The sequence below is a fragment of the Dunckerocampus dactyliophorus genome, chromosome 18 (genome assembly GCF_027744805.1).
Source record: "Dunckerocampus dactyliophorus isolate RoL2022-P2 chromosome 18, RoL_Ddac_1.1, whole genome shotgun sequence".
NCBI classification, from domain to species: Eukaryota; Metazoa; Chordata; class Actinopteri; order Syngnathiformes; family Syngnathidae; genus Dunckerocampus; species Dunckerocampus dactyliophorus.
Window position 1 is genome coordinate 17,652,468 of NC_072836.1, and position 12,358 is coordinate 17,664,825.

The 12,358-nt window shown below is 41.2% G+C and overlaps 1 protein-coding gene across 2 annotated transcripts in view; it reads right to left on the reverse strand.

The window, feature by feature from the left end:
• The window catches only part of gys1 (glycogen synthase 1 (muscle)), a 30,372-nt gene that overhangs the window by 1,167 nt on the left and 16,847 nt on the right, over window positions 1-12,358 (reverse strand). Inside the window, exons 1-15 of one of the 2 annotated variants that reach the window (XM_054759851.1) lie at window positions 11,313-11,450; window positions 9,053-9,171; window positions 8,793-8,974; window positions 7,754-7,945; window positions 7,483-7,668; window positions 6,455-6,599; window positions 4,447-4,564; window positions 4,189-4,309; window positions 3,985-4,091; window positions 3,027-3,086; window positions 2,612-2,804; window positions 1,306-1,432; window positions 1,130-1,225; window positions 878-1,041; window positions 73-153 (exon numbers count right to left, since the gene is read on the reverse strand). In XM_054759851.1, the coding sequence (XP_054615826.1) occupies window positions 73-153; window positions 878-1,041; window positions 1,130-1,225; window positions 1,306-1,432; window positions 2,612-2,804; window positions 3,027-3,086; window positions 3,985-4,091; window positions 4,189-4,309; window positions 4,447-4,564; window positions 6,455-6,599; window positions 7,483-7,668; window positions 7,754-7,945; window positions 8,793-8,974; window positions 9,053-9,170 (1,890 nt within the window). In that variant the 5' untranslated portion in view covers window position 9,171; window positions 11,313-11,450. Of the gene's footprint in view, window positions 1-72; window positions 154-877; window positions 1,042-1,129; window positions 1,226-1,305; window positions 1,433-2,611; window positions 2,805-3,026; window positions 3,087-3,984; window positions 4,092-4,188; window positions 4,310-4,446; window positions 4,565-6,454; window positions 6,600-7,482; window positions 7,669-7,753; window positions 7,946-8,792; window positions 8,975-9,052; window positions 9,172-11,312; window positions 11,451-12,358 lie in introns of those variants that run through there. The other variant, XM_054759852.1, reaches the window with a different exon arrangement.

Here is a 12,358-nt window from a genome sequence, read left to right on the forward strand (position 1 = left end):
AGTGTAGTAAAAAGGGGAAAAGGACGGCGCGTGTGGAAATATTTTCCCACAAAAGCCTGCTGTTTGACTTACTGAGGTGGGGTCATGAGGTTCGTACACGTAGGTGTCAGGGAAGGCTTTAGCCAGGGCCATGTGACGTGCAGACACATAATACTGACGCAAGACAAAGGAGAAACAATAGTTAGATTGACACACGAATGACACAAATCATCTACATATTTATAAGTGCAAACCAACAGGTGGCTTCTCCTCATGCAAGTCAGAGCTTTTCTTCCTACCACTCACACACCATTGACCTGGAGCGATGCTGTGCGACCAGTTACTCACGAAGTTATTGTTTTTCAGTAATGGGTCATCGAAATGTATTACTATTTAAATTACCGAAGGTGATATGTGGCGCCTTATTAAGCAACCGCGTGTTGAACCAATCCCAAAAGAACTGGCTCTCTAATAAGAGCCAACATTTCCATCACCACTACCACTACTACTACCACTACCACTACTACCACTACTACTACTACTGGAAGTTGAATACTGTTGCTATTCAAAGAGAAAACACTGCCCCTAGCATGCTGGTAGAGAATTGCAAGTCACGGGCCACATGGCCAGGTTCGTTTCTTGTTAGATCCTTAGAACATCTCTGTGTGGAGTTTGAACGTTCTCCTCCTGGGTGTGTGGGTTTTCTCCGGGTACTCCTGCTTCCTCCCACATTCCTAAAATATGCACGCCAGGCTAATTGGAGACCTGCGTCACATTAAAGGTAAAAGTGTGCACCAGGTTTCTTTTTGTCATTGTGGAGGTGTATAAAAAAGGTACGAGCTCAGTTTCATGATGACCCCATCAAGAAACGAATGAACCTCCCGATTTCGACGCCTACCCTGCCGAGGTATCTCCAGTCGAGGAGGTCACTCAGACGCTCGGTACGGTTCCTCTGGATGATCCTCTGGCGTCGGCTCTGCTTGCAGAACTGGAACAGGAAGGAAGTGAGCTGGTTACACGACTCGTCCACGCCCCGAAACCGCCGGTCCAGGATGTAAATGCCTGCAAAGGTAAAAATGTGAGAAGGAGCGTCTCTCCATCGTTTTTTCATCATTCTGAACATAAACTAAAAAAAAACAAAAAAACTCACCATATGCTGAGGGGTCGGCTATGTGTTCCTCCATGAAACAACCGAAGCCTGATAAGTTTGTGGAGATGGATGGAATCCCCATCACCGTGCACTCAGCTAACGATAACAAATATAGTGAAGTTAAGAGCGATATTCATCTAAAAACACAAAAAAGGGTTCGCAAGCACGAGTCAAACCTGGTGTGTAGCCCCAAGGCTCGTAATAAGAGGGGAAAACGCCCAGGTGGCATCCCCTTACAAACTCCTCGTAATCCATCGGAAGCAGAGGAGAGGTGGAGGACAGGAACTCGGGATGAAATATAATCTGGATGATGGACGGAGAACTTCATGAATATGCGTTTGAAACAACTCGCATGTGTACCGGCTGGCATTGTTTATAGATCAACGGTTATGGGGGAAAAAATTAGACACACTTGAATGAAGGTGTGTCCAACAGATTTAGACTGGTTCTCTATGTGGGTGTTGTTTTTTGATGTAAAACATGGGGGAAATATATTCAATAGAAATATAAAAATTATTTACATTAAATCATGCCCATTTGTGACTGACACTGTCAAAGACGGACTGTATTATGATGTTGTACATTTGACCTGTTTTATCACATATTCACAAATTATTCAAAAATATCAGACTGGCCTTTACTCGTCACTTATACACAGGTACAAGCGGAACTGTGCAACCACCCGTCCATACATATACAACATACCAGACAATTTGACAGGGGGGTAGACAGGACAGGATGACTGGGCAATAAAAGGGGGAAAGGAAAGTGGAGAACAAGAGGAGCGGGAAGGAGGGAAAAAAAGCCACTCCGAACTATGCTCCTATGGGGGAGTACAATGTGGGACTTGGCAACATGGGCACAAATAAGCACACTTTACAAGATAAGAACTCAAAGACTTGCACCAGAAGAGGAGGAAAGGTGGAGGTTTTCCAATGCAGGCCGGCAGCAAAATATGATGAATTAGATGTGTTTTCCGCAGGAAAAAAATCAGCCTATTTTTTAGGAAAAAAATTTTGGCACCATGAATCTAGAAATTTGCTAGGCCGAGAATGTTGAAGCCTGAATGTGAGGGATGGATCCACTGTAAACAACTGTGCTCAAATAACCGCAGACAACAGCTAGCTCACATGTCGGGCAATACCACCCTAATCTTGTAGGTGGTGGTAATGCATATTGTCAAAGTGGGTGCCAACAGCCGAACACAGCAAGGCTTTCCCACATTCAGCTCTATCTGGTGGGTCACTGCCCCACTTGACCTCAGTGCAATGTTCCTTTGTCTTGGTTTGCACCAGTTTTATCATGGGAATTGTTTTTGTGTCATGATGCTAACTAAAAAAGGCAAATTAATTGAAACGTCTGGACTTGAATGAATAGTGCTTGATGGACGTAACATATATATTGGATCCCAATGTTGTATAAATCCTTTCGGGATGTTTTATTGCAGCTGAAGTCATTTATGAACACCTGGCATAAACATACCTTGACACGGTCAGAGGAGCTGTTGAAAAGGCCGATGCGGCGTACACAGTTTAGAATGGGGTCGCTGCTGTCCTCCAGCATGTTATGTGTGCAGACCGGAGGCTGGCTCTGTCTTTGCGTGGCAAAGATGGCACGCTTCATGATGGTGAAGTCTTCCTTGTCCAGCATCTTTGACACATCAGGCAGCTGTCCACTAAAGAAAATACTTCATTAACAACCACAGACTATGCAAACCTGTGGATTATGTTACATATTCTTTATGTGTACATACTACCAGTCAAATGTTTGGACACATGTTCTCATTCGATAGCATGGGAAAGTGTGTCCAAACGTAATTAAACCCCATATTATAATTCAACCCTCATTGTACATTTTATTTATTTGCATTAGGAAAATGTCAAAGAGTTCGACGTACACAAGCAGTGATTCATAAAGCTTCTTTCCGAAGCGCTCCTTCACAGTTTGAGCGGTATCCCTGTCAGGAAAAGACCATAAACAACAGTAATTATTATTTAAAAAAGGACAACAACAAAAAAATGCAATTGTGCCATGTCTCACCTAAAAGGGTCTAAACATAACCAACAAGTGTACTGAAAAACATCTGGTAATTACCCCTCACTTTCCTGTTATTGTACTACACGTTATACACCAATTAATACCCTTACATTTCTCTTGAAATATATTTTGCAGTTTGCCATATCTTGACCTACATTTAACTGACAAAAGGCTAATAATAATAATAATAATAATAATGCAGATATATAAAATAAGGATTTGCATTTTTGTATAATCATTATTGTTGTTATTGATTTTATTTATGGGATTATTATTATCAAAAAATATTTGTCAATATTAGTCAAATTGTTATTAATTTTTAAATTATTTTTTCAGTAATTAATAACGTACTATAAACATATTAAATTAGCATTATTATATAATTATTATTAATAATTATAATACAATTACAATAACACATTTTATATATAATAAGGTTATTATGATGATGATTATTATAATTATTATTATTATTATTATTTCTACTACTATTATTGTCATCATCATTATTATTGTTATTGATATTATTTAATATATGGGATTATTATTATGAAAACAGTACATAAAATTATTCAGTAAATATCAACTTACTATAAATATAATATTAAATTAGTATTATTACATAATTATGAACAATTATAAAATTAATAACAGTAATAATATAATTATAATAATAATGCATTCATATATAATGTAAAACAATAAACCCTTTAAGAATGTGATATATAGTATGTATGTATGTATTATTAATTATTATTATTAATAAATAAATACTTATTAATAATATAAATTTATACATATTAAAATTGCCCCCTCACCAAAGTTGCTTCCTGACAGCTTGGCCTTTCAACGTCTCCACATTGAAGTTGTTTGTCCGAGCCGGCATGATAAAAAACGTAATGACGGTCACGTCGCTGTGATTGACCTGCAGACAGGCACAAAGAAAGGAACGTGTCGCTTATTTTGACAGGAACTGTTGAATAAACGTATACACCATGTACGCAGAAATGCAGCAGACTTACTCTCAGTAGATAGTTGAGTCTGGCTAGAGACTCCAAGAAGATGTCTGCTCCTTTGTTGGAGAATTCGTACCTTCCAGCAATGAAGAGGAACAAACACTTGTCCAGGTTGAAGTCAAGGTGCCTGACGGTCAAGACAAAGCAGAATAAGCATTGCGATGCAGGAGCAAACATCACTGCAGTTGATAAGAATGGACAGTAAAAAATGCTCCGACTCTGATGATGCTGCTATGTGTGACAGCCAGGTGTCGTATCACTGACCCGTAAAAGTGTCCCCTGACAAACTCCTGAATCCGATTCTTGCTCTGAGCGTGAAGGTTCTGAAACTCGTGCACCGCTGAGAACTTCTTCACGTTTAGCCCGTTGGGCGTGACGATGTCTGTGTGTCAGGTAGGGGAAATAAAATACTTTATGTCAAAAGCAAAATTGCATGTGATGCTGCATTAATAATGCATCCAAGACTGCTGGGTCCAACCTTAAACGGATATAATCAAACCAAACATTTAAAAAAAAAAAAAAACAGACACACACACACACATTTTACCAAATAACTTCTTCCTTTCCTAGTCGAAGGTTGTAATTTGTGTCTACCTAGTGGATGTCCCCACCTATTTTGTCATGGGGATATATTACCAAATTGTTACATTACCTGATCATTTCCTATGTATTAACTGGTAAAGACCACAAATGAAATACAGGAAGTGAATAAATGTATTGCAATTAATGCAAAATGCATGGGGGGGTTTAGGTTTAAATAAGCTTTGCTTCTTCCTACTCTATTTGGGCATGTAAAAATGCGAATTGTACTATGTGATGTATTTCATTTGAACTTGTATGTATGTTCAAGTAAATTAAACCATTACCATTACTATTGGCCTATGGGGCTCAACAAACAAGTGTGTGACATAACCTGTTGAAAATTTTGAGCAATTACGTTAATTTGCGCTATAGCTAATGTCCTAAAGTACCCTAAATCTTTCAGGAAGCCCAACTGGGAACATGCTCTTTTGTGTGTCTGTAGCTTTGGCCACGCCTGTCCAGGGTGTCTCCAAGAAGCGCTATTGTGTACTTTTTACGTACACCGTGGAACCTCTGTTAGCATGTTTTTTGGTTAAGGTAAAAAAAATGTACGCCTCGGTTTGCATAGATATTCCGGTTAGCATACAATATGGCGCGTCTTGTCGTGTTCGTCATGTATTTTTTAATCACAAAACGCCCTTGTTAGCAGCTTGCTACTACATGGAAACGGGAACCGGAAGTCAGCGCCATCGCCTGTCTATGATGTCATCAGCGGGTGACTCTGTAGTTACGTGCCACAACTCCCAAAAGTGATGACATAAAACACGTCTTTGCAGTTTTACATGCATTGAAGCAATTCTAAATGCATATAAATGACAAATGAAAGGGATAAATAAATATTCATGGTTACTTTTACCTTCTTTGAAGACCTGTTGTTGGCAAAGACACGATGTGGCAGCAAGATCAACCACCTTCGTGTTTTGCCATGAGTTATTTCTTGAATTCAGTTGTGTTTCTTTATCAAAGTGCTGGCACTATGGCTCCATTTTGAGTAATTTTGCAGCCGTGAGGTGAGAAACACTATTGAATTTAACTCATGGCAAAACACAAAGGTGTTGATCTCGCTGCCACATCGTGTCTTTGCCAACAACATGTCTTCAGTGAAGGTAAAAGTAACCTTAAATGTTCATTTATCCCTTTCATTCATCATTTATATGTATTTAGAAAGATTTTCAATTGTTTTCTGCACGTAAGACTATAATTGTAAAACTATAAAAGGATACAAACCTTAGCAACACTAGAATAGCTATGTGAGCTAGAGTGCTAAAGTTACACTCACATTTTTACAGGCTATCATGCTAACTTAGGCTCATGTGTCGGTAGCTGACCGACGAATAGTTGGCAGGGGTTCAGGCTTTATTGTAGGATTTTTAAAATAATGGATGTTCTCTTTGAATTGGTGGGCGTAGACACGACAAGTTCACCTAGCGGGGACGTGCCAGAGGCTGTATCATGTCCATAAGGAAGGAGTTCTTTCCATTTGTGATGTTGTGAAAACTCTGAACTTCAAAAGTAACCATTTGTTTGCCTCTGCTCTCAAAAGCAGAGTAAACAAGTGAGAGAGAAGATCAGATTTTTGTCACGTTTGGTGCTCATATATAGATAGGCTCTAGGAACCGATTACTGTTGCTGACTCCAACAAAAAGGCTATTGAACGAAAGGGCTCAAGGGTGTGCAGCATCTCACATACCGGGCTTCCTCTTGAGCAGGTGCTCTGCCTCGATGGCTGTGATCTGGGACACGGTGGTGAAGACGTGTGCACAATGCGCGGCCGCCCGCTCCAGACAATAGCGGTGGTAGATCTGTCTGTCGCCGGCCTCCTTGTCCACGTTGAACTGAGCCACACACAAGACAAGCAGGCAGCATAGTTGTTTATTGTAGTGCTTGATTACTTCCACCAAGAATTCTACAAAATTCAGTTATTAGCCGGTTTGCTGCGTGCATGGAAGCTGTAATCCTGATCTGTTGGCAACAATTTCAATTTAACATTGAAATCCCGTGAAATCCCCAGACAAATTTTGTGCTTTTTCAGGATCTTAGTACCGTAATTTCCAGACTACAAGTAACATTTATTAAAACAATAAAACAATGAGGCTGAACAGGCTAAATTCACATAACAAGCCAACAAATCCAACAGGAAAGTTACCGGTAAGCAAGTTCACCGAGCTCCTGATCTCACTCCGCATCACTGAATCCATACAGCAGCAGCATATAGTTGTCACAAGCCAAGAGCGCCCTCTCACTGCTGTCGACGGTAATGTTGGTTCATGTCAGTCAGTATGAATTAACATTTAAGAACAATTTATATTTATATTTTGATGTATAAGTCGCAGGACAAGCCAAACTGTGAAAAAAAGTGTGACTTATAGTCCGGAAAATATAGTATTAAAGCCCTCTAACATTACATAACACCCCTATAGTCACCTTTACACTCATATTACCCGATATGCAGTAGTAGACACAATAAGAGAAAATAAGACATAAATAAGACTTGCGCTTGTCTGTGTTGCTGTAAATGTGTTCTGGTGATAGGGAAGCTGAGTGGGGGGCGGACAAGAAGTGACGTCAGGGGTTCAGAGTTGAGTTTTAGCTTGCCGTGGGTTACAGTATGTGAAAAATGTGTTTGCTGAACTGAACTTGTGCGCACGGTACTGTACTCTTCTTCTTCCCGTTTCTTTGATTGTATTGAATTGTGTGTCGATTTGCTCAAAAACAAACCTCTGAAAGCTTGTTGTAGAAGTCGACATTTCCAGCACATAGGTACCGTCCCAGGAGTGTGGCATGCGTGGTAAAAATGGTTGCTATGGGCAACTGTCTCTGTCTGCACAACACCAGGCCCAGGCCGGCCAACCATTCATGGAAATGGGCCACGATGTGCGGCGTCCCATCACTCTGGGCTGCATACTGCAAACGGATACAAATGTGAATAGGATTTAATGTTTAGGACACTTTTCATGGTCATGTCAGGAACTCTGCAGGGATCTCGGACCTCTCCCAGGAGCCAGGCTGTCAAGAAGCCAAACAGCACGGCATCGTTGGCCTCGCGGTCGAACCATGGCACGCCGACGGCGCAGAGCTCCCACAGCTCGCTCTTCCAAGTGTCCAGAGACCAGGCAGTGAAGCCAACATCAATCAGAATCACATAGGGGCTGCCCTCGATGAGCCAGCGACCAAAGTAGACCTGCCAATGGTGTAGCCGTTGTCGTAAGCCTTGTACGCAAGTTAGAAACAACATTTTGTGATGCACATTTAACCAGAATGGACTCTTAAAAACCCTAAAAGTCCATATTTGGATGGGCACCAAATTGTACATACAGTAGACACCCACTTCCTGTATATGCCTGATATGTCATTAAGAGGAGAAATGCTAGATAGAAATATCAAACGATACCGATATAGGCAGCAGTCAGGTCACATCTCGTCTAATGGATGAAGACATTATGCTTCTTTTAGTGTCATGCCACATGCATTTCACATACTGCAATATGCAATAAAAAAAGTTACAGAAAATGTGCCATATTTATTTTGTCTCACCAAAAGTCACTAAAAACATCCTGACCAATAGTCAAATAAGTAACACGTCCTCCTATTATCAACAAGTAAGACGGCTGCGATTCACAAGTAACAATACTCTTAAGAGTGATACACAGAAGTGAAACATAAACTTGCCCTGTTGAACTCTTATCTAAACAGTTATCTGGTGATACGAGGGATTATTTTTATAAATAACTCTTTAAAATAGAACCAGTGCCACTTGTACCCTTGGCACAAAATGCCAAAACACACAGTTGCAAAGCATGAAGTAACACGCACACACTTAGATCTATTTATGGTGTGTGTGTGTGTGAGGGGACATTAATACAACCTCTAACCTTTGTGGGGAAATGTCACAAGGTTTAGAAGCACGTTTGGGAACAGAGGGTTGGGTCCACACTCTGTAATGACTCTCGCTACAGTGTGCGTGAGGGACATGCAGTTCTCATACGTGGGTGTGTACGTGCTGGCGGTGAATGTGTGGTGATTCTTACCTTACACCCACTGGAGTTCATCTTGTCAAGGGTTCTCTTGAGCACCGGGTTGGTGGGCTCGATGAGCTCCACCTGAGTGCGCACGTTGCTCTCCACATAGGGGCCCACCAGGAAATAGTTCTCCCCCCATTCTTCTGTCGTCAGGCGGGCTTTGGTCTGGATGACGGTGTAGATGCCTCCGACTGCACACAGTTTGAACAATGTCATGTAATCCAACTTGTCTTTGCGCGCGTGGGGATCCAATCATGCCAAAAACGTGCCTTTGTTTGCCACCTCCCAGGCAATTTCAAAGAGAACGGCGTCCTCCACATCAAACTCCTCGTCCCATTCCTCCAGCCCAGACAGGGACGTGACGGACAGGCTGCGAGCCAGCGGCATACTGGAGGAACACAACACACGCTGCACTCAGCAGGATGCACAGTCATCTCTGCACAATACGGTCCACAAGCAGAATTCAGGCATACTTTAGATCAGCGGTGTCAAAAAAGTCAGTTGAGGGCAGCATACTAAAAATCATCACATGGATGCATTTTTTTTTATTTGTAAAAAAAAAAAAAAAAAGTCTAAAAATGTGATATACATTGAACTCAAAAACAGAATATTATTATATATAATTAAGAAAAATATAAATATATACAGTAATTCCTCACCTCTCTCTCCCGCGCTTCAAATTTCGTGGTTAAATTTTTTTTATGAGCAAGAATGAACAGCTAGCGCCAAATGTATTTGTGGCGCATAAATGAATGTATGGGAAACACTCTAAAGACAAAGCTTTGCGTTACTATTAGTATCAATACAGTATTTCAGTTTTTTCTTTTTACATTGTGCCTTTTCTATTTCTACAATGTGCTGTGGGCCAGTAAATAGCAAGCCATGTGTCGCAAATGCCCCCCCCACGCACTTTGGACACCCCTCCTCCTTGCTCAAGTAAAGATTGAGAAAGGTGCTTTTGAAATTTGCGGTTCATTGATGACACGCTGGTTTGCTGCAGGTGTAAGAGTAAATGTCTGTTGACAGTAAGTTAAAAAAAAAAAATTACATATTCTTTTTAATCATTTGCCCTTAAGTGTTTACCTGAACTGCACGAAGAGCAGCTTAAGTCAACACCTAAGAGAAATAATTACAATACTTCCGTTGGTGAACTTGAGCGCAGTAGTTCGCATGTGGGATCAGTGACCGTATGAGTGCGAATGGTCAGCTGGGATAGGCTCCAGCTCATGCAACACTGAACAGGAGCAGCATTGGAGAAAATGGACCTATAGAAGGTGAATCATTGGTAGCAAGAGCACAACCTTGTGTACCCAACAGGCTCAATAAAGCCTATTGTGCTTCGTTATATTTGTCTGTAATGCTGTCTATCTAATCAGCGGCCGTGATCAAATGAGAGCAAAAATGATCAGTGACATTCTAAGTATATATGATCGTTGTAGAATTAGTGGAACAGCAAATCCAATGGTGGCCTATGACTGCACACAGTACAGGCACAGTGTTGTATTTTGAGAATGTGAATACAAAAGACGTGTGTATACTAATAAGTGGTCTTTTTTTTCCCATAGAGAGTACATTACGTAATTCAGGCCCACCACATTCATCGTGTCTTTTATATGGTACTTCGGAAGAGGCCCTTTGACCAGCTGAGATTATACACAGAGCAATACTGTAAACACACACACACACATTTTGCACTGTTCTTTCAAAAATATTTAACCCTCACAATGTCCTAGAGCTACACATCTAAAAAAAGGATAATTATCTGTTTTGTGTTTGGTCTTTATGATTTACTTGTGGTTCAGTTCCTGCTTGCATAAACGATAACGAACAACAAAACAGATTTGGAAGGCCCACACAAAGGCTGGGTCAGGTATAAACTTGATCATACTCGACATGCCAAATGTGGAAAAGCTCCCCAAGTGAAGTTGAGGCATGTTTCACACACACTTTTATAAACTAATGAGCTGATTTGAAATATTTTAAACACGACCATGTGCTGAGCTGACAGCAGTAAACAAAAGGCGCACATGGCCTGATACTTTCTGCTTTGACACCTTACCATAAACACTTCCTTTCAAATGGATGCTGTCCATGTCCATTTTTTGCATTGAATATTTGTCACTGATAGAAGCACAGTCAGGGTTCTGTTTGACAATGTGCCATTGACACTAATGACTTTTTTCTTTTAGGTATGTTCCATCACACCATGCCCTTGACTATTTTGATTGCTGTGAACACAAGGCCTGCAGGTCTTGTCGTATGCAATAAAAATTGACGGAAATATGTCCATGGAGGACGCACTTGCACGTCCACCCGAAGCACAGAACTCCGCAAATCCATCTTGGACGTGCACGTATGCATCGTTAGGATGAATCCATGATACGTGACAACTGTCGCCTACTGCAAAGCGAGCTGCGGAAACCAGCAAAGGACACAGCGCCTTTCACACACACATACACACACACGGTCCGATAAGGAAGTAATTAATTGCAGTTAACCTACAAAATAACAACGCGGATGTCTACTCACCCTTCTGTTTGAACTTCAAGTGCTCAGGCCACACATTGCCAGCTGTCGCGGTCAATCGAAGGGGGGAAACAGTGGCGAGAAGGGAGAAAAGTGGGCGGTTTCTTGAGTTAAATGTTATCCACTCACATTGGTTCGGTGCGTGTGCAGCCTGACCTGAGGGACAGGACCGGCGTAGCCTGTAATACAGCAGGAAGGTTGGGTTCGTGAACGCACCGCCCCTTATGCGTTATATTATTCATAAGTTTCACTCCTATTGGCTGCGGCCTCCCAAAGCACCCGCCTCTATCTGCAACGTGACCAGAAGTAGGTAGTAACCTTAGCTAGGAGACGCTCAGTGGTTAAAGGGACGTGATTTACCATGCGTTGCTATAGAGGAGGGTACATTTGGTCCACTGAGGAAGGAGACTATTTCTAATAGCCTACATTCCAAATTGTGAGAGGACGTTACCAGTGACACGAGATAATTCAATGTTTTTTTTTCTGTCCCTAGAAATACTGTCAAACATATCCCATAGGGCTAATGATAGGACCGTTAAGCGATGTTAGGATATTGTAAAAGTCCATTCCATTCCATTTCATTCCATTTGTAAAAGTCAAGTCAATATTGTAATGTATATGCATACGCACCTTCTGTATTTAACCCACCATAGTAATAAACAACATATGGGCATTAAACTTTAGGGGGAGCAATGAGTTGGGTGCCTCGCTCAAGGGCACCTCTGTCATGAACGCATGGAGACTAGAACCTTGGGCCCTTTGGTCAATGAGTACATTCTTAGGCCCTTTCTGGGGGACGTGTGTGAGACGTGTGTGAGAGATGGGGACGTTAAGGTGTTGATCCAACATATACAGACAAGTATACATTTCAATCCAAAAAGAAAACACCTAAGCAGTATTAACAAAGAATCTAAAAACTAAAGACACAAAAAGTTATACTGAACAGCAGATGTGTGTACTTTCTAGTTGTCTAGTCTAGGTTGTGACCTTTTTACCTCATTACGTGTTTCTGTATGTAAGCAATGGATGATAGAAAGCATTGGCAACGG